Source organism: Chelonia mydas, chromosome 7 (genome assembly GCF_015237465.2).
Source record: "Chelonia mydas isolate rCheMyd1 chromosome 7, rCheMyd1.pri.v2, whole genome shotgun sequence".
Lineage (NCBI taxonomy): Eukaryota > Metazoa > Chordata > Testudines > Cheloniidae > Chelonia > Chelonia mydas.
The window spans coordinates 8,816,506-8,843,832 of record NC_057853.1 but is presented as its reverse complement, the minus strand read 5'-3'; the positions used below and the strand labels follow the sequence as shown (position 1 = coordinate 8,843,832).

At 38.3% G+C, this 27,327-nt stretch overlaps 1 protein-coding gene across 6 annotated transcripts; it reads left to right on the top strand.

Moving 5' to 3' along the window:
- Nucleotides 1-37: 37 nt before the first annotated feature.
- On the top strand, nucleotides 38-27,167 carry UBA3 (ubiquitin like modifier activating enzyme 3). 6 transcript variants are annotated; one of them, XM_007061468.4, is made up of 18 exons: nucleotides 2,626-2,829; nucleotides 2,945-2,986; nucleotides 6,148-6,268; nucleotides 8,103-8,183; nucleotides 10,392-10,474; nucleotides 12,212-12,292; nucleotides 13,551-13,594; nucleotides 13,881-13,945; nucleotides 20,335-20,490; nucleotides 20,614-20,716; nucleotides 22,513-22,626; nucleotides 22,892-22,945; nucleotides 23,428-23,464; nucleotides 23,542-23,623; nucleotides 24,910-25,010; nucleotides 25,147-25,210; nucleotides 25,323-25,377; nucleotides 26,315-27,167. In XM_007061468.4, the coding sequence occupies exons 1-18, from the start codon at nucleotides 2,810-2,812 to the stop codon at nucleotides 26,401-26,403; spliced, it is 1,392 nt and encodes a 463-aa protein (XP_007061530.2). In that variant the 5' UTR covers nucleotides 2,626-2,809; the 3' UTR covers nucleotides 26,404-27,167. The 6 variants fall into 6 exon arrangements, with proteins under 6 accessions (XP_037761869.1, XP_007061530.2, XP_037761871.1 ...); XM_037905941.2 differs by lacking the exons at nucleotides 2,626-2,829; nucleotides 2,945-2,986 and adding an exon at nucleotides 38-182; XM_007061470.4 differs by lacking the exon at nucleotides 2,945-2,986 and having other exon boundaries at nucleotides 2,677-2,829.
- Nucleotides 27,168-27,327: the final 160 nt, after the last annotated feature.

Genomic DNA, 27,327 nt, shown 5'->3' with positions numbered 1-27,327 from the left:
ACTGTCTTTCGCGATAATCCCAAATGGGCCTGCCGTTCGGTGGATGAGATCGTAGCAGCTGGGCCAATCTCGTCACGGGCAGAGACGCTCAGTAATTAAATAAAATGACATGAATGAGCCTATTGGAGCATTGTTGCAGGCCTTTTTACTGCTGGTCAAACCCAGGAGAAATCTACCATCAGGTCAGATGATTACGAGTCTAGGGCTTATTGTGTACATTATTGTACTTACTGAAAATGGGGAGGGAGGAGCATTAGTTTATATATATATATATATATTAAATTGACACGAAATTTTTACAAAAGGATCAGATAAATACATATAAAGCAAATGTGGAATCAAATTAATGTAAGATGTGAAATGCTTATGATGTTTCATAAAATATTTTACACCAGTGCATTTGATGTTTTATAGCACATACAGGCCACTGCCACGTGCTTGTTCCCTTTGTTCAATAAACTGTAACCATCAACATTGAAATTAACATACTATTTTAATGGAAATCACTTCATGAATTCTAAACTATTTGTGTTGCAGAAATGTGTTTGAAGTCAATGTGACTCAAGTAATGATGATGGCTAGTTCCAGCCATCAGTACATCAGCAAAGGCCGATTCCATCTAATCTTGTTAGGAGAAATAATAAAGCGTGCACTAAGGGCACAACCCACTGTTGCTATGTCATTTACCCCATTGCAAAATGAGTGCAAAATCCATGTATTAAATCAGAATAGTAGTGTAAGTAGCTACACAAAATGCGGAGCAGCAGTCAATCAATGTAATACTCAGGGAAATTTCAGCAAGAAATACAGATTAATCATTTTGAATGGGGAAGGGTACCTTAGAGTTATCTTGTTCTTTTTGAGCCTAATCCCACTTCCATTGACTTTAAGGGGAGTTGGATCAGGCCTCACTTTAGCCCTGGTTTCAACAAAAATGATGCCTACATTGTGTAGAGGGTGTTCACTAATTCTTATTTTAAATATATTAATGATCTGTGTGTGCTTCTACCTGGCAGGATGTAGTTGTCAAAGGGGTTTGTGCAATGTCGCTCAGTAGTCTTTGAGATTACTTTCCACATATGTTGTGTTTGCAGTCTTTGGACCATATCATTCCCTCTGCTTTTTGCTTTGGGATGAAAAGAATGGAAAACTTCTCTCCATCACCCTAAATTCTAATGGAGGGAGGTGAACTGCAAAAACATCCTATCATTCCCCACTCCATTTAACCTCACAGAAACCTCCCTATACCACCTAGGCATCAATATCACAAAAACTAATAGGAGTAAGTAATTTGACACACATGAGCAGCTCCTTTGGATACAATGGGACTACTCATGTTTGTTATTACTCAATCCATTAGTGTTTATGAGATTGTCCGTACCAGCCTCTGTTCAGGCAGAAGGCCAATTACAGATAACACTGATAAGATAAAACATACATTTCTTCTTCTTCTTCTTCTAGCCTTAGTCCCATCTATATGGGGTTGGCTCTTCAAGTCCTTCTTCATTCCAGTCTGTCTTGAAGCAGTGCTTCATAAACTCCACAGCTAATCAGATCCATCCATCTAGTTCTTTTCCAACACTTCTCTTACTTTCCCACTTCTAAATTAATACCGTTTCCCATATATTCTTCCAGTCTTCTTTTCACATGCCCAAACCATCCTGGATTCCTCAGTTTTTCTATAATTGGTACCACCTTCACACTTCCCCTAATAAAAAAAAGAAAAGAAAAAAAACTAAAACAAAAAAACATATAAAATACATAAATAAGATGTGCTGGCCAGATGGCTGTATGATTATTGCTCTGCAATAAATAGGCAAGAGGCCGTTTTGAAATCTGGTTTCTTACTCCATGAGGCTGTAGGAGTTCAAAGTGCAGTGAACACAGATTGTAAATCTCTCAGAGCTTGACGGTGATCCCTCAAGCCTGTATAGAAACGGTACATATGAATTTCAGAGAAAACTCCAGCTTTCATCAGCCTATGCTCTCCATTGTTGTGACTGTAGGAGTGAGTTATAGACTCTTATACACTGCATTATTGACGTAAGGCTGAGTGACAGGGCCTCCTATGCATTATGGGCATAAATAGTGGCTTTAGGAAATCAGATCAGAGACCTACCTATGTGTGAAGGGGAATTCTATCGGGCTTACACCTTGTATTATGGAGTGAACTCTGCAGAGGCTTATACCCTTCGTTTGGGCAAGGAGGGATGTTTTTTGGAGACCTGTGCCCTACAGTTTGGCAATAAAGCGAGGTGTGCTGTGGGCTTTTGCCCGGGATGCTGGCTCTGTGGTGACCTATAGGGGACTATACCCTGCACTGTGGCTAGAGGGATGAGTTCTATCGGGGCAGATTAAGGTTGTGGATTCCCTTAGAGCAGTGCTACTCAAAGAGGTGGTCTGCGGACCGGTGCCGGTCCGCGAGCCATCGGCTGCCGGTCTGAGCGCACACTGGGAAAAAAAATTGCCGGTCCCCCGCATCAGATAGCTTGAGAAGCACTGCCTTAGAGGGGGTCCATTCCCTACATTATTGCTATGGAGATTAGTTCTACACTACTCCTCTATTGGAAGCACGTGTCATGCGCGCGGCCTCCCTCCCTCCCTCCCACCAAGGAACCAGGTCGCCTCGCCGGAGCACGCCGGGTGGGGCGCTCTCTCCTCCCAGCTGCTCTCTATGGCCGTTCCCCCCGTCTTGGCGCTCTAGCTGAGCTGCGCCCATAGAGGCGCGGCGCTGCGCTGCGGTTGGCCGGCTCGGCCCGAAGGGCTGCGGCGGTTTGGCAGCGGGGCATTGTGGGAAGCAGAGGGAAATATGGCGGATGGCGAGGAGCCGTAAGTAGCTGTGTGTGTGGTTCCCCCCTCCCCTCGGGGCTCGGTGGGCCCCGGGCTCCCTCCCCCCGGGCTCGGTAGCGCGAGACTGACCCTTCTTTTATTCTCTCTCTTTTAGGGAGAAGAAAAGAAGGAGGATAGAGGAGCTGCTGGCGGATGGGTTAGTGTGGGGCCGGGCTGCGGGGTCTAGTGCGGTGGTGGGGCCTCGGCGGGGCGGGCAGTGTAGGGCCGGGCTGCTGGGGTAGCGTCAGGCCTGCCTGGGAGGGGGCTAGTGCGGGGCCGGCGAGGCGGCTGCCGGCGGGTGGCTAGTGCGAGGCTGGGGAAAGGGGGGCCGGAGGACGTTGCTGCGGGGGGGTTAGTGCGAGGTCAGGTAGGGTGGAGCTGGTGGGGGGGTTAGTGTGGGGCCTGAGGGGGGAGGAGAGGGACAGTTACTAGCAGGTGGATTATTGTGTGGGGGGGCGGGTGTCGGGAGTTGGATACTGGGGCTTTGGGAGCCTGCTGGGCCTGGTGTAGTGAGCTAGGGTTGAGGGGGCTGCAGGCACAAGTTAGCTTCTGTGGATTGGGATGGGGTGGGGTCGGAGGAAGTGGAGCTATGGGGTGGGAGGAAGCTGCTGTGGGATGGGGCAGTGCGAGGCAGGCTGGCAGGAGGTGGAGCTATGGGACTGGAGGAAGTTGCTATGGGATGGGTTAGTGTGGGCTCCTGGGTGCTAAGGGGCTTGGGCAATGGACTGGAGAAGAGGAATCTCCTGCGGAGAGGGGGCTGGTGCTTGGGGTGCTGGAAGCTTGGCATGAGTATGGCCTGGCAGTGCTGGGAGAGGCAGTGCTGCTGGGCAGAGGCCTGAGGTGGTGGCTGTTTTGGCTGCTGAGAATTAAAGATCCAGGCTACAGAAGAGCTGCCTTGGCTTATTAAAACCCCAGACTCTGTGCACCTCCCCTCACTCCCCAAGAAGTAACATGTGGGAACCCTCAAGCTGTATCCTTCCCTCTGCTTGCAACCCTCTCCCTAAAGATCACAGAACAGATGTAGCTACTTAGCCTGGGAGGTAGGCTCACAGGCATTGCATGTGTATGTTTGGGATGGGGTCACAGAGGTTCTTGGGCATACTGGGTGCATGCTGATGACAGGGCCCCTCAAAAGCATGGAGCTTTGGGAACTGGGAGGGAGAAGGAAAGAGTGGGACCTGGGACATCATAAGGACTGTGATACAGTGACAGTTAAAATGACATTGAAAATTAAAAATGAGAAATTGAAACAGTTCATTGAAATACATTCTAAGATCCTTAATCAAAATGTAATTACACAGAGAATTGCTAATGCCATCGTGCTGCAAAAATGAAGACTTTAAAAATGAATAAAAAACACCTCACTTCAAACAACATATTTGTCAGGTCTCCAAAGTGTCTAACTCAAAACCAAATCTTACTGCTTACAGTTAACTGTAAATTAAGAACAATATAGTTCTTTTCTCTCCCCCCCCCCCCCCCAAAAGAAAAAAGTACAGTTGGATAAAGGATACATTTAGATTCTATGTAAAAAGCACAGAAATCAGTTCTTAACACCACCAAGCACGGCTCTACACTTATTTACAGCAGAACTTTTAAATTACAGTACACAGGGTGCAGATTAATGTTTGTGGTGCAAATAAAGTAAGTTAAAAACATCTATGAGATTTGCATTTCTTTAGTAGCCATGCATGCTAAGAACCAATGTACAACAGGAGGATCCATAGATCCAAGAGTCAGAGAGGGGAGTGTGAATTGTACATATTGCAGAAGAAAGTGAAGCAAGTTTCAATTACAAAAGAGATTTTTGTGCTGTAGCACTTGTTATTAAGCCCTTCATAAATTAGTAACTGGTGTAACTCCATAGAATTGATAGTTACCTCCCCGGGATGATTTCAGCCCACTGTCTAAAAATAGTCAAAATATTGACAGCTTGTGAAATATTCAGACAAATCCAGTTTGAGGGTGGGTTTTTTTAACACTTTATTTACTACAAGTTTTTGTTCCCAAATTATAGAAAGTCTTTTGCAGTGTTATAGCTTATTTTAAAAAAATGCATCAAATAAAATTATAATGGAGTTAACCCTATTGTCCATGTTTTGAATTTTGAAAAAAGGGTATGCAGTGTCTTGCCACTATAGCTGGTGTTCCCTGTTTTTTGACAAGTGAGGAGGAGGGAGACAAATAAATTCCTAGCAATTACTGAATTAATCTTATATTGCATGAGAAATATAAAGAACATCTGTAGTAGAAAACAAACTACATATCTTGCATATGTCAAAGTTGGGTGTGCATGCTCAAGACTGGAAAACTATTTTTTAATTTACGCAGCTCTTCCTAACACTGAACAGTAGTTATAGAGGCTGAGTTGAACTAAATTTTTAAATGGGACATGCTCTTTCAGGGAAAGATTATTTGTTCTGTGTATAGATTAATTTAAAAGAGATGAGTGATCTTAAATTAAAAGCAATATTGAAGTGAGTAAGCCAGTTCTGAAGTATTCCAAAAAGATATTTTGAGATATAAAATTAAAATTAATTTAATTATGAACTACTAAAAGTGACCTGTAAAGGGAGGAAAAATGTGTTATGGCCTCTTTTTGCTTTATGATGTAAAAGAATTCCTTAAAATTTTAAAGAAAATTAACAATACAAATAATTTTATATTGTCTGCCCTGGAATACTCTATGCTTAACTGGCAAATAGGTACAATGAAAGTGGCACCTCGTTAATTGAGAAGAAATTACTTTTATTCAGACAGTTGGCATTTTTGTTAATGCCTTTTTAAAATGCATGGAAGGGAAACTGTTAACACTCCACCCCTGCTAAGTGCTGAGAGCACCTAATATGCTAATCTGACTCACCTAAGCAGTCCAACAAAGAAAAGAAATACAAGAATACATTGACATTCCTGATAGTTCTAAGGAAAAGAGCTGAGAAAAAACTCCTTCAGGCATTCTTTGTACATCAGAAACAAACAACAACCACAAGAGCGCACTCACTTTTTCTTTCCAGATCACCTTTAGCTGATTATAGGTAATTAGCCAGATTATTTTCAAGTGTATATTTGTCTTTGACTTTGGTGTGTAGTTAATAGTATTACTCTGTAGTTTCAAAAATACTCTGTAGCTGCCACAGTCCTGCAAACCTTTACACATGTGCTTAACCAGAACTGGAGTAAAGTTAACAGATGTGGACATGTTTTCAGGATTAGACCATAGTTTGGTTTTCTTTTAGCACAACTGATGGAAAACAAGCTGTAGAGGTATGGCATTTTCTTTACTGATTTTTGCAGCTGAATTTACTATGTTCTGTGCAGAATGGCTGTTGATGGTGGGTGTGGGGACACTGGAGACTGGGAAGGTCGCTGGAACCATGTAAAGAAGTTCCTCGAGCGATCTGGACCATTCACACACCCTGATTTCGAGCCAGGCACTCAAGTGAGAAACGTTTATTTTAAATAAAAATGTTTGTAGTGTTGTGTTGCAAACTAATGTGAACACACATTTATTGGTGTACCATCCAGCAATGCACGATAACTAAAAATGCATGTGTGTGTTTAAAGTGAATCAATTGAATTGTATGATTTTAGAATAAAGTACAGTGTTGTAAACAGACTACTACATTTTCACACTTCTTTGTCAGCTACAAGCTTTCTCAGTAATATATGCATAAATTGTACAGTGCATGTGGGTTATTTCCTGAAGTACGAACTGGAAAATAGTAACTTTCTACTGGTTTTAAGTAATTTTGGGTGCAGTAAGAAATTATCTCCCAGATAAACAAGGAATTAAGCTAATCATAAGTAGTCACAGTACAGTTGAACCTCAGAGTTACAAACACCTCGGGAATGAAGGTTGTTCGTAACTCTGAACAAAACGTTCTGGTTCTTTCAAAAGTTTACAGCTGAACGTTGACTTAATACAGCTTTGAAACTTTAAAATACAGAAGAAAAAGGCTGCTTTTAGCCATCTTAATTTAAATGAAACAAGCACAGAAACAGTTTCATTACCTTGTCAAATCTTTTTTTAAAGTTTCCCTTTATTTTTTTAGTAGTTTATGTTTAACACAGTACTGTACTGTATTTGTGGGTTTTTTTGTTTTTGTTGTTGTTGTCTCTGCTGCTGCCTGATTGAGTACCAAATGAGATGTGTGGTTGACTGGTCAGTTCATAACTCTGGTGTTTGTAATTCCTGAGGTTCTACTGTATTGGGAAGGGAGGAGATTTTTAATGGGAATGAGCAAAACTCAATAAATGAAGGTGGGATAACTATTTGAACTGCTGATATGAGTCCATGTGTCACACTCATATCAATTCTGATATGTATAAGCTAGCCTTGGCAATTACAAAAAATTAAAAAGTAAATAGCAAAATAAGTGAGTACTTCTGATTTATTTTGCTTTTTTCCCCACTAATTTTTGTTTCCTCCTTTCTGTATTGCTCCCACTTTTTCTTTATAAACAGTTTCCTAGTTCCTTTTCACCTGATCGTTTCTCATTGTTTTTCCTACATTGATTTTTCACTTTATAAAAATTCTTATCTCTTAACGCTTTTCTTCCTTTTCCTACTTTCCATCTTATTCTGGATTGTCAGCCTGTGCTTTTGTCGTCCCTATTTTTAATGCACTCTTGCTTTATGTTAAAAAGCAAAACAAAAACTTTTCTCGAGGTGTTCTTTTTAAGAGGTTTTCTGTTTTTCATTTATTTTTGTTTTTCTCTCTCCTTTTTTCAGTGCATTTCACAGTTTATTCTTGTTTGTTATCAAGAATATTTGTTTTATTCCTTTTTATCATTAGTGTACTGTTCCATCAGTTTCCAGTTCAAGATAAATATCTGGTGGAATAGTCCACAGAGAGCAATTACCCAATGCTGCAAGTATTTCACTACCCTTTAGGCCAACAATATTTTCTGTCTCTGGGTTTACTTTCATTTTGTATTGTGTGGCAGCAAACCTTTTCAGCGGGAGAAAGGAACTGTAATATCTTCAAATTAATTATTTTGTGTCTGACAGGGAAGATGGCGGGCACATTGCTTATTTCACAAGCAAAATAAAATAGGAAAAATGAAGGAAATATTGAAATCAGCAGACATCTTTTACTAAAGTTAGTCAAGGTATAAGAATTGTGTGGACCAAACAACTGTTAAAGTCCAAGATCAAAGAAAAGTATTATAGGCGCTTAGAAGTTGTAAGTTAATCATATGTTTTGTGATGCAATGGGGAAATCTTAGTTTTCTCCTATTCAAAATATTAATATCCTTTTTAATTCTTTACAGCCTCTCGACTTTTTGTTAAACACATGTAAAGTTCTAGTTATTGGAGCAGGAGGATTAGGATGTGAACTCCTGAAAAATCTGGTAATTACTTTGATTTTCCTCTTTGTTTCTTGGAATTCTACTCCTTTCCTCAGGAGATTATTCATTCACTTTGACTGTTTTTTTGCTCTGTCATCTTATTCTTGTGTGCAAATGTTTGCAAGATGGTCGCTTAAGTGTTGTCCTGCCAGTTTCTTTGCTCTGAAAAGCCTCTTTCAGGGATCAGAAGAAGTGCTGTAGTTTCAAGTTAATCTCAGATCAAATTCATGGTAGCAAGTGAAATAGTCAGCTGATACAGAACACTGTTTAAGTATGTTAAATATTGATGGTTCAATTTAAAATCTAACTTAATTTTCTTTCGACTTTTGGATGAACTTAAAATGACAACTGAGCATCATCCAGTGAAACAAGATGAACATGCAGCACTCAGATACCCACTGTTAAATTCTCACTAGCTATTGCTGCCTCAGAACACATGCTTTTACTTAAAAAAAAAAAAAAAAAAAAAAAAAAAAAAAAATAGATTTTGATTTCTGTTTAATTAGTGCTTTGAATACAGTATTATTTGAGTTAATACATATAATATGGCTTCTTGGTGTTCATTTTTGGATGTCAAATAATAAATGTTTCATATGTGTGAGAATATTGAATATTATTTCTATAAGAAATTGGAGGACAAGGTTCTTCATCAGATTCTTCAGATTTTACCTATTCTGCTTGATGGTTGCTTATTTTTGAGAAGCCATGTTGCAGCCCAGTATCCTTGCTGGTTTATGGGACAGAACTGAAATCTTCTTGAAACCCATAATTATGGCAGGAGGGTTGCTGTCCAGTAACACAAGGCGTTTTCTTCCTCTGAGGCAGTGTGCTTGTCTCCATAGCATTTCAATTCTTTTTACTGCAATTCAGACAAGTCTTCTGTGTGATAGTGTCAGGGCACTATCATTAAACTATTGGATCAGCCCCACAATAATTTTGTAGACATTATTGTGCTGTAATACCATTTGTCATTACTGAGGATGGGCTGGACTAGCAACAGGATTGGGCAGATCATCAGTGGCAGAGAGATTAAGCCTGCTGAGTTGTGTCAAATAATGAGGTGATTTTGCACTTCTGGTTGTACTTCAGTATTGACTATAAGTTCTTCATGGTTATTGTCAGCTGTGATTTGAGCACAGATATGGAAAGTCCCAATCTGCATTTATCTTAACTCAGAAATGGTTGTTAAAGGTATTTAAAATTGCATTGGAGTTAACTTTCTGCCTGAACGTTTCTGAACCATGTAGGCGAGGGATAAGTAGATTAAGATAGTTCTGCGGAGTTTACTCTTTTGCAAAGTCTGACCTTATTTAAAAAAATTCTATCCCCTGTTGTTGTGCAGGTACCATTCATACTGTAAATCAGCATATTATCATCTTCCTTGTACTGCAATAAGATGGGCTAAAACAAAACAACACCACCTAAGTGTGAATGTCTCCTTCATCTTAAGTGTCCTAAATTCTAAACATAGTTTGACCATTTCTAATGTATTTAACCCAGTTTTTCCAAATATCAGCTTTTGTAATAAGTATTTTAACCAGAAAATGACTGCACATAAAGTCAAATTTATTACTTACATAAAATGTATGTAATATGCATTATAATGTCCAGTCACTTATCACATAAGCATTACAATACTAATATTTCCGACACTTTCTCATCATATTCTTGCAAAACCAAGAACTGTCCCTAAAGCATGAAGTGTTAGGCTATGTCTACAGTAAAGACCTTACAGTGGCACAGTTGTACCGCTGCAGCTGAGCCACTGTAAGGTCTCCCATGTAGCTGCTCTATGCCGATGGGAGACAGCTCTCCTGTCAGCATCGTTAAACCACCCCCAACGAGTGGTGGTACCTATGTTGGCACTTCTGTCAGTAAAACTTATATTGGTCAGGGGGGGTGTTTTTTCACACGCCAGACTGACAAAAGTGCTAGTGTAGACGTAGCCTTAGTACTACAGAATACACCGGCTACATCTGCGACATGCACTTTTTTTTAGTTTAGTCTAACACTAGAATGTTTATTGCAGGGAAAAAAAGTCAACCGGTTGCATGTTGTTTATGTCCATTTGCCAATCTGTGTATGCAGTTGAACACATTTATAGATTCCTTCAGATGCTGGCTTTTTATGAACCATTTAGCACTTGGAATGTTTTATTGAAGAGCTATAAAGATCTCACTTCCTCTTATAAGCTTCACTTTATTTCCACAGGCATTGTCTGGTTTTAGACAAATCCATGTTATTGACATGGATACGATAGATGTTTCTAATCTGAATAGGCAATTTTTGTTTCGGTAAGTAATATTTTCAACATTTAAATATTCTTAGATTTGAAAGCAAAAGGCATATGTTTAGATTGTGAATCTGTTTAGTCCAGTAGAATGTCATCAACATTGCTAACTAGCTTTTCATATCAAGGGAATGCTTATTCTTAACTAAACCAGAGGCCTGATTCTGTACTGCCTTGCACCTTTTGTAGTGTCTTGCACCTATGCAAAGTGAATCTGAAATTCTTACTGTTCTGATTTGGTAGCGTTTTACAGCCAGGTTGAACTCAATTTTCACAGGTTTCAATGGCAAAATAAGATGCAAGACAGTGAGTGGAGAGTAGAGTCCCTCATCTCTTAAAAGATGTTGGTTAATATATGCAAGATGATAATTATTGTAAATATTAGCCTCTATAGCAAGCATCTTAATCTTGCCTATTCCCAACTTTGAATGCTTTCTTAAATACCTTATTGCAGGCATGGATAAATGTTGAATACTATTTTAGAAAGTATAAAAGTAATTGTTGGGATTTTCTTGACAGCACACTTCCAAACATCCTCTATACATAAAAGTAAATTATTAGAGCATGTCCTGTAGAAAACAGTCTTGAATTGGTTGAGGGAGAGACTAGAGCATCTAGGTAGGAAAGTCTTCCGTCTCTAATTTCTATGAGGAAATCTGGTGGCTTTCCAAGATTAAAAAAATAAAATAAAATCTAATCAATTGTGGTCAAAGCTGGCATGGTAGAAAATATAGAAAATGTTAATGCGTATAGTGCCTAGAGACTTGCAGTGAGCTTCTCAAATTAACTGTACAATTTGCTGAACAAAGTTCTAATTGAAATATTGTTAGTTGTAGTCTTGATCAATGTCTACATCAAATTAAATGTAACAAGTCAAGTTAGCTTTTCTAAATATCTCAGAACGAAGATCTATCCTCATGTGTTCTGTCTGTTCTAGAGAGCCCAGGTAGGTGAGGTAACATATTCTATTGGTGAGAGACACGAGCTTTCAAGCTTACACAGATGACTTCTTCAGGTCTGGGAAATGTACTCAGACTGCCACAGCTAAATACAAGGTGGAACAGATTGTTTTGCATAAGTAGTGAACACTTCAAGGGACCATTCGAGGTGAAGTTGCCCATTAAGACCCCAGTCATGGGAGGGAAATACATTTTATTAGTTCTGTCCTCAGTTGCTCTTGGTGGGAGTTGCATATGACGAATTGAGAGTAGACTTTGACCCCAGACTTCTGGTTTAATACCTTCTTAAACTTTAAATTGAAATCAAATTATGTATTGTTAAACAGCATACAAAAAGGAGTTTTCTATTGGGTACAAGTATGGTGCCTTTCTTTTTTAATTAAACAGAATAAAGCTGTTAACAAGTAATACATAGACATCAGTGAATTGATTGATACTTAAGATAATGGAATAAGTAATACTATAGAAGAATTTATACATATTAAAGTATTAGCTTCACAAATATCACTTTCCTTCCTAATAAAATAAAATATCCACCAGTTTTTCAAATATTTTGTATCAGCAGCTGTTGTGAAGATCTTTAAATGTGTTTAGTCTTATATCTGAAGGTTATAAGTAAAAACCATTTAACAAATGACAGGAATACTCCTTAATAGTATCTGTTACTAGATTCTCCCACAGTAATATTTCATCGTGTGTAAATCATTTGTAAGACGTGAATTCTCAAAGGTTAATGATTGCTATTAGAATCAGAATTTTAAAAGCACTTTTTTTTTTTTCAGACCCAAAGATGTTGGACGACCTAAAGCAGAGGTTGCAGCAGAATTTCTAAACAACCGAATTCCTAATTGTGCTGTTGTACCGTATCCTTTCAGAGAAGTAATAGCCATTGAAGTTAATTGTGTTTTTAAGATTGCTGTACGTGGTCAGGCTTTTTAATTTTAAAGACTCTAACTTCACTTCTTTTCATTCAAAAAATAACTTACTAATTGGACTGATGGCTTAAGTTCTTTCCCACTGTGGCATTATCTTGTAGAACAGCAGAAGTGTACATGGGCATAGAAGTAGTTTTTGGTGTATGTATTGTGTTATTCCTTACAGTATGTAGTAAGAATCTGTGATAAATATAAATGTCTTCATCAACTAGAATGAAATATGTTTGAAAAATGTAAAAGGAGCATGGCCAACATGGAACCTCCTGGGCCCACCAGTTATTTATAGATAGATAGCCATATGTGTTGTGGTTACACCTTCTGTAGTTATATCCTTCTGCATTCTGGTCAGGATGCGTAAAGGGACACACCTCTACCCACAACTCAGTTTCTTCTGATCTTAATATGCAGCAAGTTGAAACTTGGCAGAATCCATTGTTATTCCCACTGGCCCCCTTTTTGGAAAGCTTAATGTTTTTATTTATTATTATAGTTTTATTGTTATTAAGTTAGTTAAGGCTTTTCTGTGTTGCTGTGGACCTTTTTAGACTATGGCTGCTCTTGGCACTGTGACCAGCACTGCACCAGCATTTACTCTTGGACCTAAAGTGATGTCATCTCTGGTGTCCAGCCTGTCTCTTTGTGCCACCCTTTTATTCACCAGTCTGATTTGTCTCGTACAGACTCTTGTCTCCTCCTCTTTTTATCTTCTTGTTTGGTTTTCAACAGGGAATTCTCCCCTGCTACCCTTTGCATGTATCCCTTACTGTGGTAGGACTGATCCTGGGGTTAGGGGACTCCCAATTCAACTTCACTGCTGTCTGAGGTCTGCTCCAGGTTCCCTTTCTTTCACAGCTCTTCTACGCACTTAAGCTCAGATCATGCTCCTCATCACCTTCAGAGTAATATGAGGGTGAAGGGACTAGACAGCACTCTCCAGAGGGGCTACTATTGTTGTCTTCATAGCCGACGATTTCATAGTCCTAACTTCAGTCCAAAAAATTTCCAGGAATTGTGAGGCTTCTGATCACTACTTTAATATAAATATTAATAGAGTGCTATATAAAATGATATTGATACATCATTGGGTCTTTTGATTTACTGATTTTGTATTTGTCAATCTAGATTTGGTTATAATACTATAAAAGTTCTAATTACCATAATATTCCTTTACTGCATATACATTCAGACATTTTAAAAAAATTCAGGATATGGATGAAACTTTCTATCGACGTAAGTAGCACTTGCAAATATACAAATTCTCCACTTGTGCTTTGGGAAAGCACTGTAGTTGTCGATGGTTGCCATTTTTTGGTTGAGTCAGTTGTGTTCACTTTTTATTGTTTCTTTCAAGTGAGCAGAAAATACTATTCACTAAAAGCCAGAACTTTTAAAGTGAAACTTTCTTATAAACTACATAGCACAGTTAAATTAACTTCATTCCTGTTGTGTGAATAAAATATATTGATTATTTAAAGGAAAACACATTGAAATTTTAAATAACATTTTTTTCTTCTAGAATTTCATATTATTGTATGTGGTCTGGACTCTATAATTGCAAGAAGATGGATAAATGGCATGCTGGTAAAGACGTTATTTTAATCTTTCTAAAGTTAATCATTATCATTTGAGTATAGATAGTGAAATTTAAACAGCTTTATGCAACATATAGCAGTAGTATGGAACAAATGGTGTTAAAATAGAATTGTGAAACTGGTTAAAATAATGGTAAAGACGTACATTTTCCGTTATATTTCATATTTGAGTATATTTTTATTTTGATGTAAGATGTTAAACCTCTAACTCCTTGTGGATCATGATGAAATGTATACCATTCTATTACATTTTGTGAAAAATGTCAGTTTACATGTAAACTATGAATGGATTTTAATGCCACTAAAACCAGCTCATCCTTTTTTCTCGAGTGTCTTACATGTCATGAGTTCCAGTTTCTGCTGGACAGCTATCTGCATCACAAAATCTACAAGTGTAATTGGCACTAGTTTGGTCCTTTTTTTGCATTCTGAAGGGCCAAGGGTTAAATGAGCATAGAGACTTAGCTCTCTCTTTTCACACCTAGAACTGGTCCATCAAGGCCAGCGTTGAGATACAGTGACTGGCAGCATGGAGAAGTTTTCCTTGCTGCTGCCTGTGCTATTGTGCTCTGTGAATAAACAATTCTGTCTTCTGGGCTGTCAATCCAACACCTTCAGTGATCATTATATTTACTTCAAAACAAATAAGTAAAAGCAGGATCTAATTTTAAACTAATATAAATAAGGGAATTCAGGTTAAACTGTTTTTCCATTACTACTCACCACTTTATTCCTTGGTGTTGGTGTTTATTCATTGCCTCAGTGGGATGAATTAAAGATAGAGATGCCTCTGTTTCTTTGAATTTTCTTGCTCCTGTGAGTTTTTTGTATTTATCTTGTATTACTTTGGATTTTATTCTTAAATTCTTTAAAAAAAACCACCAAAAACCTTCTGACACTTTATTTCGGGGACTATGCACTTAATAGTACATGAGTGAAACAACTGTGATTTTTTTCAATGGCTTTCTAGTGGTACCAGGTAAAAATAATATATTAAAGGCACATCCTGCTCTTTGTAAACATGAGTAATCACAGAAGTTGTGTACAGCAAGCAGGATTTGGTCCCCAAAAGCTAATTCTTTGTTAGTATGGGACTTCCTTGAGTTAAGATAATGCCTTTGAGGCAGCAAGGTCTAGTGGACTTGAGCATGGGACTGGGAACCAAGGTTGCCTAAATTTCAGTCCTGCCTCTACCACTGACTTGATGTGTAACATTTTGATAACTCACTTAACCTCTCCAGACCTCAGAACAAATTATGGCACTTGGCATATACATAACAGTGTGTCTGCAGCCACACCCCATAGAATTTAGCAAGCTATCCTGTATGAGTCTAATAGCACCATCTCCAGTATATTATATGAGCCTTTAACAGCACCATTTCATTACCTGTGTAAACCTGAGATGTTTACAGCTGCACTAGTTTATCAGTCCTCCCAACACAATTCCACAGTGCTCTTGCTCATCCTTCAGTGATCTCTCTAGACCAGGGCTCCTTGGCATTTGTGTCCCATGCTGAGTGCATACCATGGCAATCCTACATGAAGTTTTATACCTGTATATAATGCTCTACATTCACCTGCCATAACAAAACACGTACCTTGTAATCATTCACTTCTGTGCAATCACTATGTTCTTGAACTAGCTATCTTCTGCATTTGGTTTGGAAATTCCTTCAGCAACAGTTGCCCTATGATTGTGCGGCTTGCTGGTCTGAGCCAAATGTGTTAGGGCTGCTCTCAATATCTGGAGTGATGAGGGGATCCATTCTGAGCTGATTCTCATTCCAGGGCACTTTTGTTTATGCCACATGTCATAGCATCTGGTCAAGCTTATCATAAGGCATAATGCAAAGCAGTACTTTGGGATAAAATTAAGAGTGTGAAAGTGTGGTTCATTTGGATCCAGAACAACACACGAATGTCTCTCGAAGGAAGGCAAACCTTTCCCTGTCTACAACATGTTAAAACATAGTCTTGGGCCCAAGGCATTCACTGAGCCTCCCATGTCATTGGACAATGGAGCAGCATCTGGTGGGGCAGCAGAAGTGAATTGATAAGCGGAAATTGGACTAGCAGGTCATGAACCTGGACTTTATGGATCTGCTGTTGTAGATCCCAGCTAAGCGTTGGAATAGAGGAAGGAGCAGACTGTCGAGCTAAGGTGTAGTGTTTGTTTATAACAACTGTATGCTTGAGTTGAGAGAAATGAGGTTCATATGTTAGTGATTCATCGCTGTTGTTGTGTGAATGGATGCTGCGGCCATTAAGGCTGGAAGTCTTCACTCTTTCCACATCCATGGGGAGCAAGTGAGAATAGTATTGAGCCCCTCCTATGAGTGCTGTTTGGCCAAAAGACTGATATTTTTCTTCCCTTCCTCCCCCCAAAATATGATGGCGCATGCTGCCCTTCACAGTTCCCTCGCCCCACCATCATTCTTGTAGCGAGATCCTGCCTTTGCCAGAACCCTCTTTTTGCTCTTTCTGCTGGTAGAGAGACAAGTTTGTTGAGGTAATAACTTTTATTGGACCAAGTATTTGGTTTAATAAGATATTACCGCACCTACATTGTCTCTCTAATATTCTGGGACCAACATGGCTACAACAACTCCACCTTATGTTGTCATACTGCATAGACGTTCCAGTGATCCCATGCTTCCCCTTGAGTACTGTGTCCCATATAATAGCACTAAAATAGCATGAAAAAGATATTAAAAAGTGAAAGTTTCAAACACCCATTGATGGTATTAAAGCCAAATCCACTTACTCTATCTTGTAGTTAGTAGACATCATGACCTGAGTGGATCAGTCCAATCTCTGTCCAATAGGACCAGATTATGTAACTAATGCTGATAACTGTTTGTTTTAGCTACAGTCTTTCTCCAATCTCTGGGTGTTAGAGTAGTGAAATACTCGGTTGTTCGCTCCTGTAGCTCAGCAATGAGATTGTTAGCAAACTGGCCTTTCATGACTCCTCCCTAAACCAGGGTCTTGGCACTGATAATCAACTTGAAAAACTAATCCACATTTTATTGAGGTAACCTAGGAACTTTAATTTCAGGATATACAGAACCACAGTGTTCACCAGTGGATTTAACAGTAAATGTGTGTAAGACCCCATGCTAAATTGAACACCCCCTTATTCTCCTCTCAGAAGTGGCAAAAGTTACCTCTATTCTTGAAAAAAGGACACTTACTTCAAATTTTAGTTCTCCCTATTTTAGTGGTGGGCAGCTGCCAGTGAGACAGATTAAGAGAAATTAAATATCCCTGTTAACCCTTCTGCTTTTCATTTCTTTTTCAAAAGTTGCTATTAGAAAGTGGAGGAGACAGCATACGTTAGCAAGAACAAAGGAGTGTAATGTTAAGATCAGCTCAACAACCGTTATAAGAGATCAAAGATTGATAGCTTCCCTGAGTTACAGAGGGAGCCTGATTGCTGGAGCCCAAGAAGGGGAGATGGCAGAAGAAGTGAGCTTGACAAATTTAGCTGTTTATTGAGAACAGCTTAGAGTGTGGAAATCTGACAGTGTAGGAGGAGAAGGATCAGAGACTGCAAAACTATATGGAACATGAAAAGGAAATAAACTGGCTGGAAATAGAGCAACATTCCATGGCAATGCAGCAGATGATGGGGAATAGGGCGAGCCTTTTTAAAAAACGAATGCCTGACATTCTCAGCCCGACCGTGTCTACCACCAGGCTTGTTCCAGCAGATACCCCTCTAGCAGTGATGCTTCATGAGTGTTCCCGCTGCCCTGGAATACCTACTCTCAGTTTCTCACTTCCTGGCTTGCCTTCCAACAGGACAGCAGAGACAGCCTAGACCTCAGCCAATTTCCAGCATCACCATCTGTAGTTCTACTACCTGCCCACTTTCTTCTTCCCACCCCTTATTTGTTATTTTGATCTCTGACTTTGGGCATTGTGCAAACACATGGTGGTTGTTTTTGCCCTTGCACATGTTCAGTTTTTTATAGTTGAATAAAATTTGTTTTAAAATATATATTGTGAGATTTTGTTTCATGTACAAGTGATTTAGTGGAGTTATATCCCCTCTCAAGCTCACCATCGAAAAGCATTGTTTAACTGTTACTAGTGTAAGAAGTAAATTGACTGTGATTATAATTATCAGCATTGTCATTCCCATTTGCTTCACTTGCAGAATACTAGCAGAGGGCATCCTTAATATTAGCATGTTGCTTACTGGCAGCTTTGTGATATCCTTAACCAAAGCATCTGGGTCTGGCTGGTGAAATGCCAAATCTGTATCTGCCTGCTCTGTCCACTCACTAGTGAACATTTCCTGTTTGCTTTCATAAATGCAAAATAAGTGAGCAAATGACCTATTCAGTAGAAGTGTAATGTCTCTTCAGGAGGTGTCTCCATCTTGCTGTAAGGCTGCAGCCATTCTGGCTTTGCTGAACCAAGTAGTTGAAGTAACACCTGTCACTATGTAGTAATCAAGGTAAGCTTTCATAAGCTAGCCACGCTCTCCCCCGGGATCACAATTGGGGCAGACACCATTTTTGTCTATGGCGTAGGGCGAAGAGACTGCATTTTTGTATGTTCCAGAGCAGTCTAGAATTCTTGAAAATTAGCTCAATCATGTACTTTGTCAGGCCAGCCTAACGCTGAACAGTATGTTTTTATGATCCACCAGGGCTTGTGTTACCATGAGGTCAGTAGCTTTTTTCACTCAAAATCCTCTTATATTGCTTGAGTGGACACAGAATGGTGCCATCTATAGCTCTAATGCAGTTAGTGGAAAGCTATCTCAAGAAATTTAATTTTGGGGACATTTTATGTTGATCACATTCCCCAGTAAAACTTATCTTTTGTGATACACACCTCCAGCACAAAGGCCCCCTTTTATGGACTTTCCAAATCCCACATGTGTCTCAGTGAGCAGTGGTTGCCCACAGTTGCCAACTTTCACAAGGAAAGTGGATTTCTCTTTGAGTGGATTGGAACTTGTGTGTTGGTGTGAGCTCCTGTGAGAGAGAGAGAGAGAGAGAGAGACACACACAGACAGTCTCCTTCATTAGAGATGTTCTAGCCACTGTTCCTCATCGCTGGTTTTTTGCACAACCCTGTTTCACAAGTGATTGGACATGTCATGGTCCAAAAATATTTCTCAGTCAATAAAAAATGGCAGCCACCTGAGCTAGGCATGAATGTGGATGCAACGTCCTGAGAAAGCCAAGGATTCTTGCTCAAATGTCTGAAACTGATTTTTCCAGGAGCAGAATGTAATATAGCATTACAAATACCCCTCCAGAAAATGTCCATGTTGTCTGAGAGGATACCGAGGTTATATATGTGATCCTTGCATGTATTTCACGGCTTCAGCAGGATCCTTGAATAGATGCTGGACATTGTACTGTTGAGGGATGTTTGGCTAGTGGGGAGTTTGAAAATAGGGAGCGTAACAACAGCTAGTCAATTGATAAAATTGCATTATGTGGATTTGCAGTGTGTTCTTCTAGATGTCTGCAATATAGACTTTTAAGCAGAGTGTGGTTCCTTGTAAACAAAGGTGACAAAACTGGAACTGTTGTAAGTGAAAGCCTGTTTGTGTTCATAGTTGTAGCCCTTTTCTTTGTTAAACACCACTTGCTTAAAAAGGCCTGTGATTCTACGGATCTTGACAGTAACGGAGGAAATTCAGTGTGTGGGCAGACTATACCTACTTTATCAAAGCAGATTCAGTTGTGAACACACACTGAACTCTCTCAGAAACAAACAATACTAGAAATGTTTAGCTGTTATGTTTAACCTTGAAATGGCTCAGTTACCTACCATACATAAGCTTTCTATGTCTGTTTCCTCATCTGTACAATAGGGTGATAAATTATGTACCTACCTCCACATATGTTTTGGGAGGTTGGGCTGGCTGATGTTTGTATTGCGCTTTGCAGATGTAAAGTGCTAAGTATTTAGGCATACTACAGTTTATGGGACTTATAAGGAAGGAATCTTGGTCTGCATATTCCATTGATGTCTGTACAGTATACAGTTACATGCTATGAAATATTTATATCTAAGCCTAAATAACAGGCTAGTTTGTATTTTGGTCAGATACAATGGTGGGTGCCTTTTTTTTTTTTATTATTATTTCTGCAGGTTTAATAACATTGCTGTTCTACTTGACTGTAGGAACAACATTCCATGAGAAATGAATTTGAGGTTTAAGTCTTAGGTATCTAATAACAAATATAAAAGTGGGAGGATGTATAGATTATTATTATTATTACAATACTGAATATTTCTTAGCATGTCATGTTGTGTTATATCTTTAAGTAATAGATGATTTAGAAGGAACTTTTTGGATCTGGTATAATTTTTTATGCAACTTGTGCAAACTTGTAATTTTAACAGATGTCATTTTTAAACTATGAAGATGGCATGCTAGATCCAAGTTCCATCATACCTTTGATAGATGGAGGAACAGAAGGTTTTAAAGGAAACGCTCGTGTGATTATTCCTGGAATGACAGCTTGTATTGAATGCACACTTGAACTTTATCCACCTCAGGTAACTAAAAGCATTGATTTTTTTTTCCCCTGTGTGTTCCGTTTCTGCCACTTATCCCTTCTCCTTCCTCTCCTCTCCCGCACAGAATATATGTTAAATCATTTTATGATCTTTCTTCATCAGATCAATTTTCCCATGTGTACTATTGCATCTATGCCCAGGCTGCCAGAACATTGTATTGAATATGTCAGGATATTGCAGTGGCCCAAGGAACATCCTTTTGGAGGTAATCAGTACACTGCATTTTATTTTATTTTTTAAATCAATGAACTAATGTGACTATTAAATAATCAAAAAACTTACAGCAAAGTAAGAGGTGTAAAATCATACTTTGATTCAGTAAACAGTTTGTTTTAATTTTGCACTTTATCTTACCAACAACCACTGGCCAAACTTCACTCTTGGATTAAAATCCTACGTGTCAGTTTTCAGCCTGAAGCAAATATTTTACAACTGCCTTAGAAAGAAAACAATAGACTGATCATGTTGAATAAACAGTTATTGATCTCTTGTTCATCACATGTTGCTTATTCTCTTTTTTACTAATCCATCAGCAGAAAGAAGAACAGACGTGATTGTTAGAAGCCAATAATGAAACTGTCTGTTACTAATGTAAATACACAGATGTATAATTTCAGACTGAATTCGTCATGTGAATGGTTCCATTGAGAAATGCCCCTTTATTATGCTGAATAATTGATACAGAATTAATTCACGTTATGGTAGCTTATGGTTTTCACTGCTTATTACAGTAATAGTAAATTTAGTCTGTGACAGTGGTTTACTGACTTTGAACGGTTATTTAGATTCTTTGTGTTTAATACTATATCACTGTCAAAGTATCTCATTTTTAAAACTGGCATTAATTTGCCATTCATAATAAACCCTTGAAAGCTTAAATATTTTTGTCGAACTTTTATTTCCCCTGTGTGTACCTATAAATTTGCTGCTGCGTTTGATTATGATTGCTTATATTTGCATGCTTCTTGTGGGGAGGGGGGAAGTATTGAGACTTTCAGGGGGTTTGAAGAGAGATGCAAATCTTGCAAAGTCCATGTAATTATTTAATAAAAAAAGTAGTTCTAATATTTCGTCTACTAATCTTCACATTGACCTTAAAAATATTATATGGTCTCAACTCTTGAGAACATGCAGGGTTTTTTTTTCCCTCCAGCAACAAAACTGTACATTTAAAGTTAAAGTTACACTTAAAAATTAATATTGGGGAGTATGAAAATGCACACTTAAGGTTAGTTCACATTAACTCTGCCCCCTGGCCACTATCCACAGAATAAACAAAACTCAGACAATCTTATCTTCATGTAATGCCCATCACTGAGAAGCAATCTAATGCAACTACCCGATGTTTGTTAATAGACTGATTATCATACCTTTTCTCTTTTAAGCTAAATGGTAGATATTTCTAGCTTAATAATGTTTTAATCCTGGGAGTTTCCTTTAGAGGTTTAAAAAGGCATTGAGCAAATCTCAAATATTAAACTCTCCAGAACTTGTTAGCTTTGGAGGGATGCCCCCACCTCTACCCCGCTCAAGATACGGTCTCCTGGCAATTCCCCTGGGGGGAATTGGCCATATAGAATGGACTGAATTGGAGAGATTTCTCTCCAGGCCAGTAAATGGATTCTTTATCCTCCCCAGACCAAATCCACCTTCCCACATAGGTTTTTTCCCCTTACTGTTCACTCCAGCCCTCCCTGTTCTATTCTTCCCCCACCCCACAATGTAGTTCCCTGCCCATGACTCCCCTATGCACCCTGTCATGGCCATCCATGTCATGACCTTGCACATTTTATAAATTATGCATCAGGGCTCATAAAATATATGGAAATTAGTTTTAATAACTAAATTGTTTTGCCAACACCACCTCCAAAACCGTGCTAATTCTCACCAAGACTAGTGGATTAAAACAAACTTAGAATTTGTAGACAAAAAAAGTAATGTTGATGAACAGCCATTATGAATTTAGATAAATTTGTCTGTATATCTTTAATTTTCCTGTAGAGAGTGTTCCTTTGGATGGAGATGACCCTGATCATATACAATGGATTTACCAACAGTCTTTAGAAAGAGCATCTCAATTCAGTATTAAGGGTGTTACATACAGACTTACTCAAGGTAAGAGAGTGCAGTAGTTGGCATTTCGGTGAGTGTGTGTGGACAGTAACCTCTTGCAAATGGCCACAATAAATACCAAGAAAAATATCAAGGTACTTCAACAGCGTTTAGATACTACAGTGATGGGCGCTATAGGAAAAGGTGTAAAGTGACTTAGCATATAATGTGCTGCAGTCAAAACAACCACAAATTTTGGGTAACATAACCCTTTATATTGGGAAACTATTTTGGAAAAGGCTTAATGCTGTATGTTTTGTCTTTGCAGGGGTTGTTAAGCGGATCATTCCAGCTGTAGCTTCTACAAATGCCGTCATTGCAGGTACAGTAATGCTGAAAGGAAAAGCTTTGGCTTTCATTAGAAGGTTCCCAGGCATTTGAGTACAAGTTTCCCTCACTTTGCCCCTTCTATTAGGGGTAACGAGCTTTTTCATGAGGCCGCAGTTGAAGACTGGAGGGTGAGAGTGGGTCACGTAGGGGTTTTCTAGTTAGCTAATTTTTCCTTTTTTTATACCATTTTCTCTACATGGCTGCTACACATGATCTTGCATAATTCTGAGTACTTTGTGACTTGAGAGTAAGCAAAAGTTTTGGAGGTTGCACTGCCACCTCAAAAATGTAAAGATAAAAAGTACAGTGTAGATCTCCAAGACGGTCTCAGATGAGTACTAAGTCCACCACATATTAGTGTATAGTACTGCCAGCTAAATCTCTGAGAAACCTTTCGATCTGTAGGCATTTTGATTGTGTGTTTGGATATATTTTGAGATTGAGAACAAAGCAACTGTTTGTTTCCTTTTCCAGCTGTATGTGCCACTGAAGTTTTTAAAATAGCCACAAGGTAATTTATTTGTTTTTTTAATATAAATATTTTTAACAAACTTACTTGTATAAACACTAACACATTTCTCATTGCAGTGCATACATTCCTCTTAATAACTATTTGGTGTTCAATGATGTAGATGGATTATACACATATACATTTGAAGCTGAAAGAAAGGTTAGTACTATTACAGAAGAACCTCTTGGGCTGGCTGGGTTGTTTCCTGATTTTTATAGCACCTGTTGCAATTGCAGCTGCTTACTTACTTGCTGAACTTAAAATTCAGTGTCTGTTCCCCACCACTGTAGTATCTAAATATCTCCCAAATATTTAGAAATAGAAGTAACAATACGTCTAACTTCTTTCCCATGGAGTAGTAGCCTGATGAGTGTACAGGATATTTTTGGGGGGAGGGTTGGCCTAGTAGGTAGTGATGTGCTAGATTCATAGAGAGCAGGGAGACTATTCAGCTTTCAAGGGGAGTAAATTAAGGTCAGTTGTTGCTGATCTGGGGGTACATCAGATATCTGGGATATGGCAACTAGTCAGCTAGGTACTAGACAACCCTGGGCACTGTGCTGTTACTATGGGAAGAAATCTTTCCATTGCTTCTCCAGATCCTCAGTGATCAGCAGTGTTACTCTGCCGGGACCAAGCAGTCCAGCAACAACTGCATTAGAAAGAGGAGTATTTGATAGGTGGATCCCAGGCCTACCCCAACTATCACATCCAATTACCAATAACCATCATAAAATAAATACAAAATACCGATGCCTTATTTAAGAAATATTTATATCTGTTGAACCAAAATTTCTCAATGACTGGGGGAAGAAGTTCCACATGCAGGAAGGATTCTCCACCAGCTATTTGTGTTGGCATTGTTGCTGCATCCAGTGTTTAAAGTAGCAATCCCTGTCTAGAAAAGTGAGCCAGGTGACTAAATCCCTAATTCTGGCAATTGCTTTTGCTAATATAGCTGGAGGAAAACAGTAGCTGAGCCTGGAAAGCAGGATCAAGGAAATATTAACCCTCTGACATCAAGAATCATAATTCACAGAACAAAGTACATAGCCTTAAGGACACACCAGCAACTGTTGGCATTAAGAGGTTAGGACAACATAGTTAATTCAGTAACATACAGGATTAACCCTAAACTTTAAACCAAACAAAATACAGATTGACTGCACCTTTTTATATAGATTGTTGTATGTTAGTGACTAACAACCTGATTCAAAGCCCTTTGAAGTTGATGAAAAGGTTCCCATTGACTTCACAGAGTATTGGATTTGGTACTTAATCTTCACAGAAGTATTAATTTTGCTAGATCCACGCATTTATAAATTTTGCAAATAATTGTAATAGCGAAGATCTACATTTTGAATAATTACTGATACTGATATAAGCATATTTGAAAAAGTCTATTAGTATAATCTTGATTACTACACTTTTTTTTTTTTTGGTAGGAGAATTGTCCTGCCTGCAGCCAACTCCCTCAAAATATAGAGTTTCCGCCATCAGCTAAACTGCAGGAGGTCTTGGATTATTTGACAAATAATGCTTCGTTGTAAGTGTGCAACTATTCTGATTTCTTTGATTTAGTTTTTAGAAATTTGAAGTTTGCAGCATGTTAAAATTAGATTTTTTCAAACTGCATTTTATTCTGAAAGCTCTCATATTTTACTTTCATGTTTTTCATACAGGCAAATGAAATCTCCAGCAATCACAGCAACTGTGTATGGAGGGAATAAAACACTCTATTTACAGGTGATCAGTATCTGCTTGCTTTTGCTTAGTTAACTCATTTTCATTTAAGTTTGGCTTGATTTAATTAAAAAAAAAAAAGTTTTATTTATTTATTTATTTATTTATTTTACAGACGGTAGCTTCAATTGAAGAACGAACAAGGCCAAATCTTTCTAAGACACTGAAAGGTATTGCCTAATTGAGTCACACAGAACATCAAGACATACATATACATCAGAGATATGATGACTCACGAGTTTTAGTGCTGTTTTGTTTAATGCCTCTGTATAACATATTGCATGTTTTGCAATAATAGCACTTTAAGCAACAAATCTTTAAAATTATATATAAATTAAATAAAATTAGTATGTGACTAATTTTAGAGAGCTAGGTTTGTATCTGACGAAGTCATTTTAAGATATGTGCAAATATGCAGATTGCTGGATTGTCATAAAACTAATGGATTTGATTTTTTTATCTGGGATTATTATTCCCCATTCCTCTCCCCTAATGGTTAAATTGGGATTTTTTTGAAGGAGGAACTGTAGGGATTACCTACCACAGAACAGGATTTTCGATGCAGTTAGCTGTCTGCTTCCATAGAAAGAAAAACCAAATTGCAGAAGACGGAGGGAGTAGAGAATTTTTCTCGATTACCCTCTCCTTACATCCCCTCCCCTCTTCCTGTTCTGCTGCTATTCATTTTCTGTTCTCTTCTAATTCACTATAAACCTATAAGAGGGTAATAACCCACCTCCTCACTCACTAATTCCTGCAGTAGAATATGGTTAACCCCTTTTCATACAGTCAGGCTTGTCCTTAAAATTACTTTGGGGATGAACACTAACTCCTTTAATAGCATTCATTATTTGGGCAGATGTCATTAGAAAAAATATTTGAGTCAGCAAAGGATGCTGTGAAACCTACTTTTTTCTTTGTTCTTGACAAATATCTTCTGCTAGTCATCTTTTTGGTTGAATTAACACTGAGGTTATTATAGCTAATGAATTACATATAACTGAATTCTGATAGTTTTGTTTAAGCCTTTGTAGAACTGTAACTCAGTTTGTTTGTTTTTTATTAAGCATAGATCTATTGCATACAACTTTTTTTTTCCTATTTCAGAGCTGGGGCTCGTGGATGGTCAGGAACTTGCAGTTGCTGATGTAACTACACCACAGACTATGCTGTTCAAGCTTCATTTTACTACTTAATTTAAGCCTCATTAATCTGCACATACAGTGAGAGAATTCTGCACACCATGTAAAACATGTTGTGCTCTATGTGGATGTTCAGAGTAACCTAAAATGTCTCTTTTAAGTACTAGCCTTGCTGGAAGTTAGATTATCCCAGGTGAATCACTCTTATTTTAGAACTGTCCTTAGAAGCCAATATTTGGTGGATGGTATTTGTATAAATACTCCTTAATGTACAGAACTTGATGTACAGTGATGATTTTTTTCGGTTTATGTGTTGATATTGTTAAAATAATGCCAACACTCCTTCCTACACTTGGACATTTTATGGTGGTCAAAGGAGTTGTTCTCTGCTTGCGTTTGAACACCCACATCTACAAAAGAATATCCTTTAAGGAGAACCATGATGATTTTAAATTAAATTTTAGAACCCATATACATTTGCTGAATCTTATATTAAAACCTATGGGCAGTAGAGTAAAATAAGCATTGTATGTTTCCTCCTTTATTTAATACTCATTTTTATTGACCTGCTAAACGGATATTAAGTATTGCAGAGAGTTAATTCAATTTGTTTACAAAATATGGAAAGACAATGTAATTAAATTAAATGAACATCTGTGCATGAAAACAAAGTATTTTTCATGTTTATATTTGCAGTGGATTAGCGGTTACTATGCACAATAGTTCAGTCAAAAGTCCACTGATGTTCAGGATTGGTGAGTTATGTTTGGTTATCATTGATGCTCTCAAGGTATTTATTAATAAAAATATAAAGATAACTTGTTCTGCAGTATGTCAATGGGAATTCAGGAAAATATGTGACCATAAGTAAGAGAGGTAAAAACATAAGATGATGGGGTATCACTTTGTCAATTAAAAGAGCTATTTCTGTTACTATAATGGGTACAAAAGGTGAGAGAGAGAGAGTGAGTCATTTGT

What these genes read in the sequence shown, in the direction of transcription:
- UBA3 (XM_007061468.4), top strand. Translation starts at nt 2,810, where the DNA reads ATGGCGGATGGCGAGGAGCC. An exon ending in TTGAACTTTATCCACCTCAG is followed by an intron (nt 20,491 to 20,613) that starts GTAACTAAAAGC and finishes TTTCTTCATCAG; the next exon opens with ATCAATTTTCCCATGTGTAC. An exon ending in TACAAATGCCGTCATTGCAG is followed by an intron (nt 22,946 to 23,427) that starts GTACAGTAATGC and finishes TTCCTTTTCCAG; the next exon opens with CTGTATGTGCCACTGAAGTT.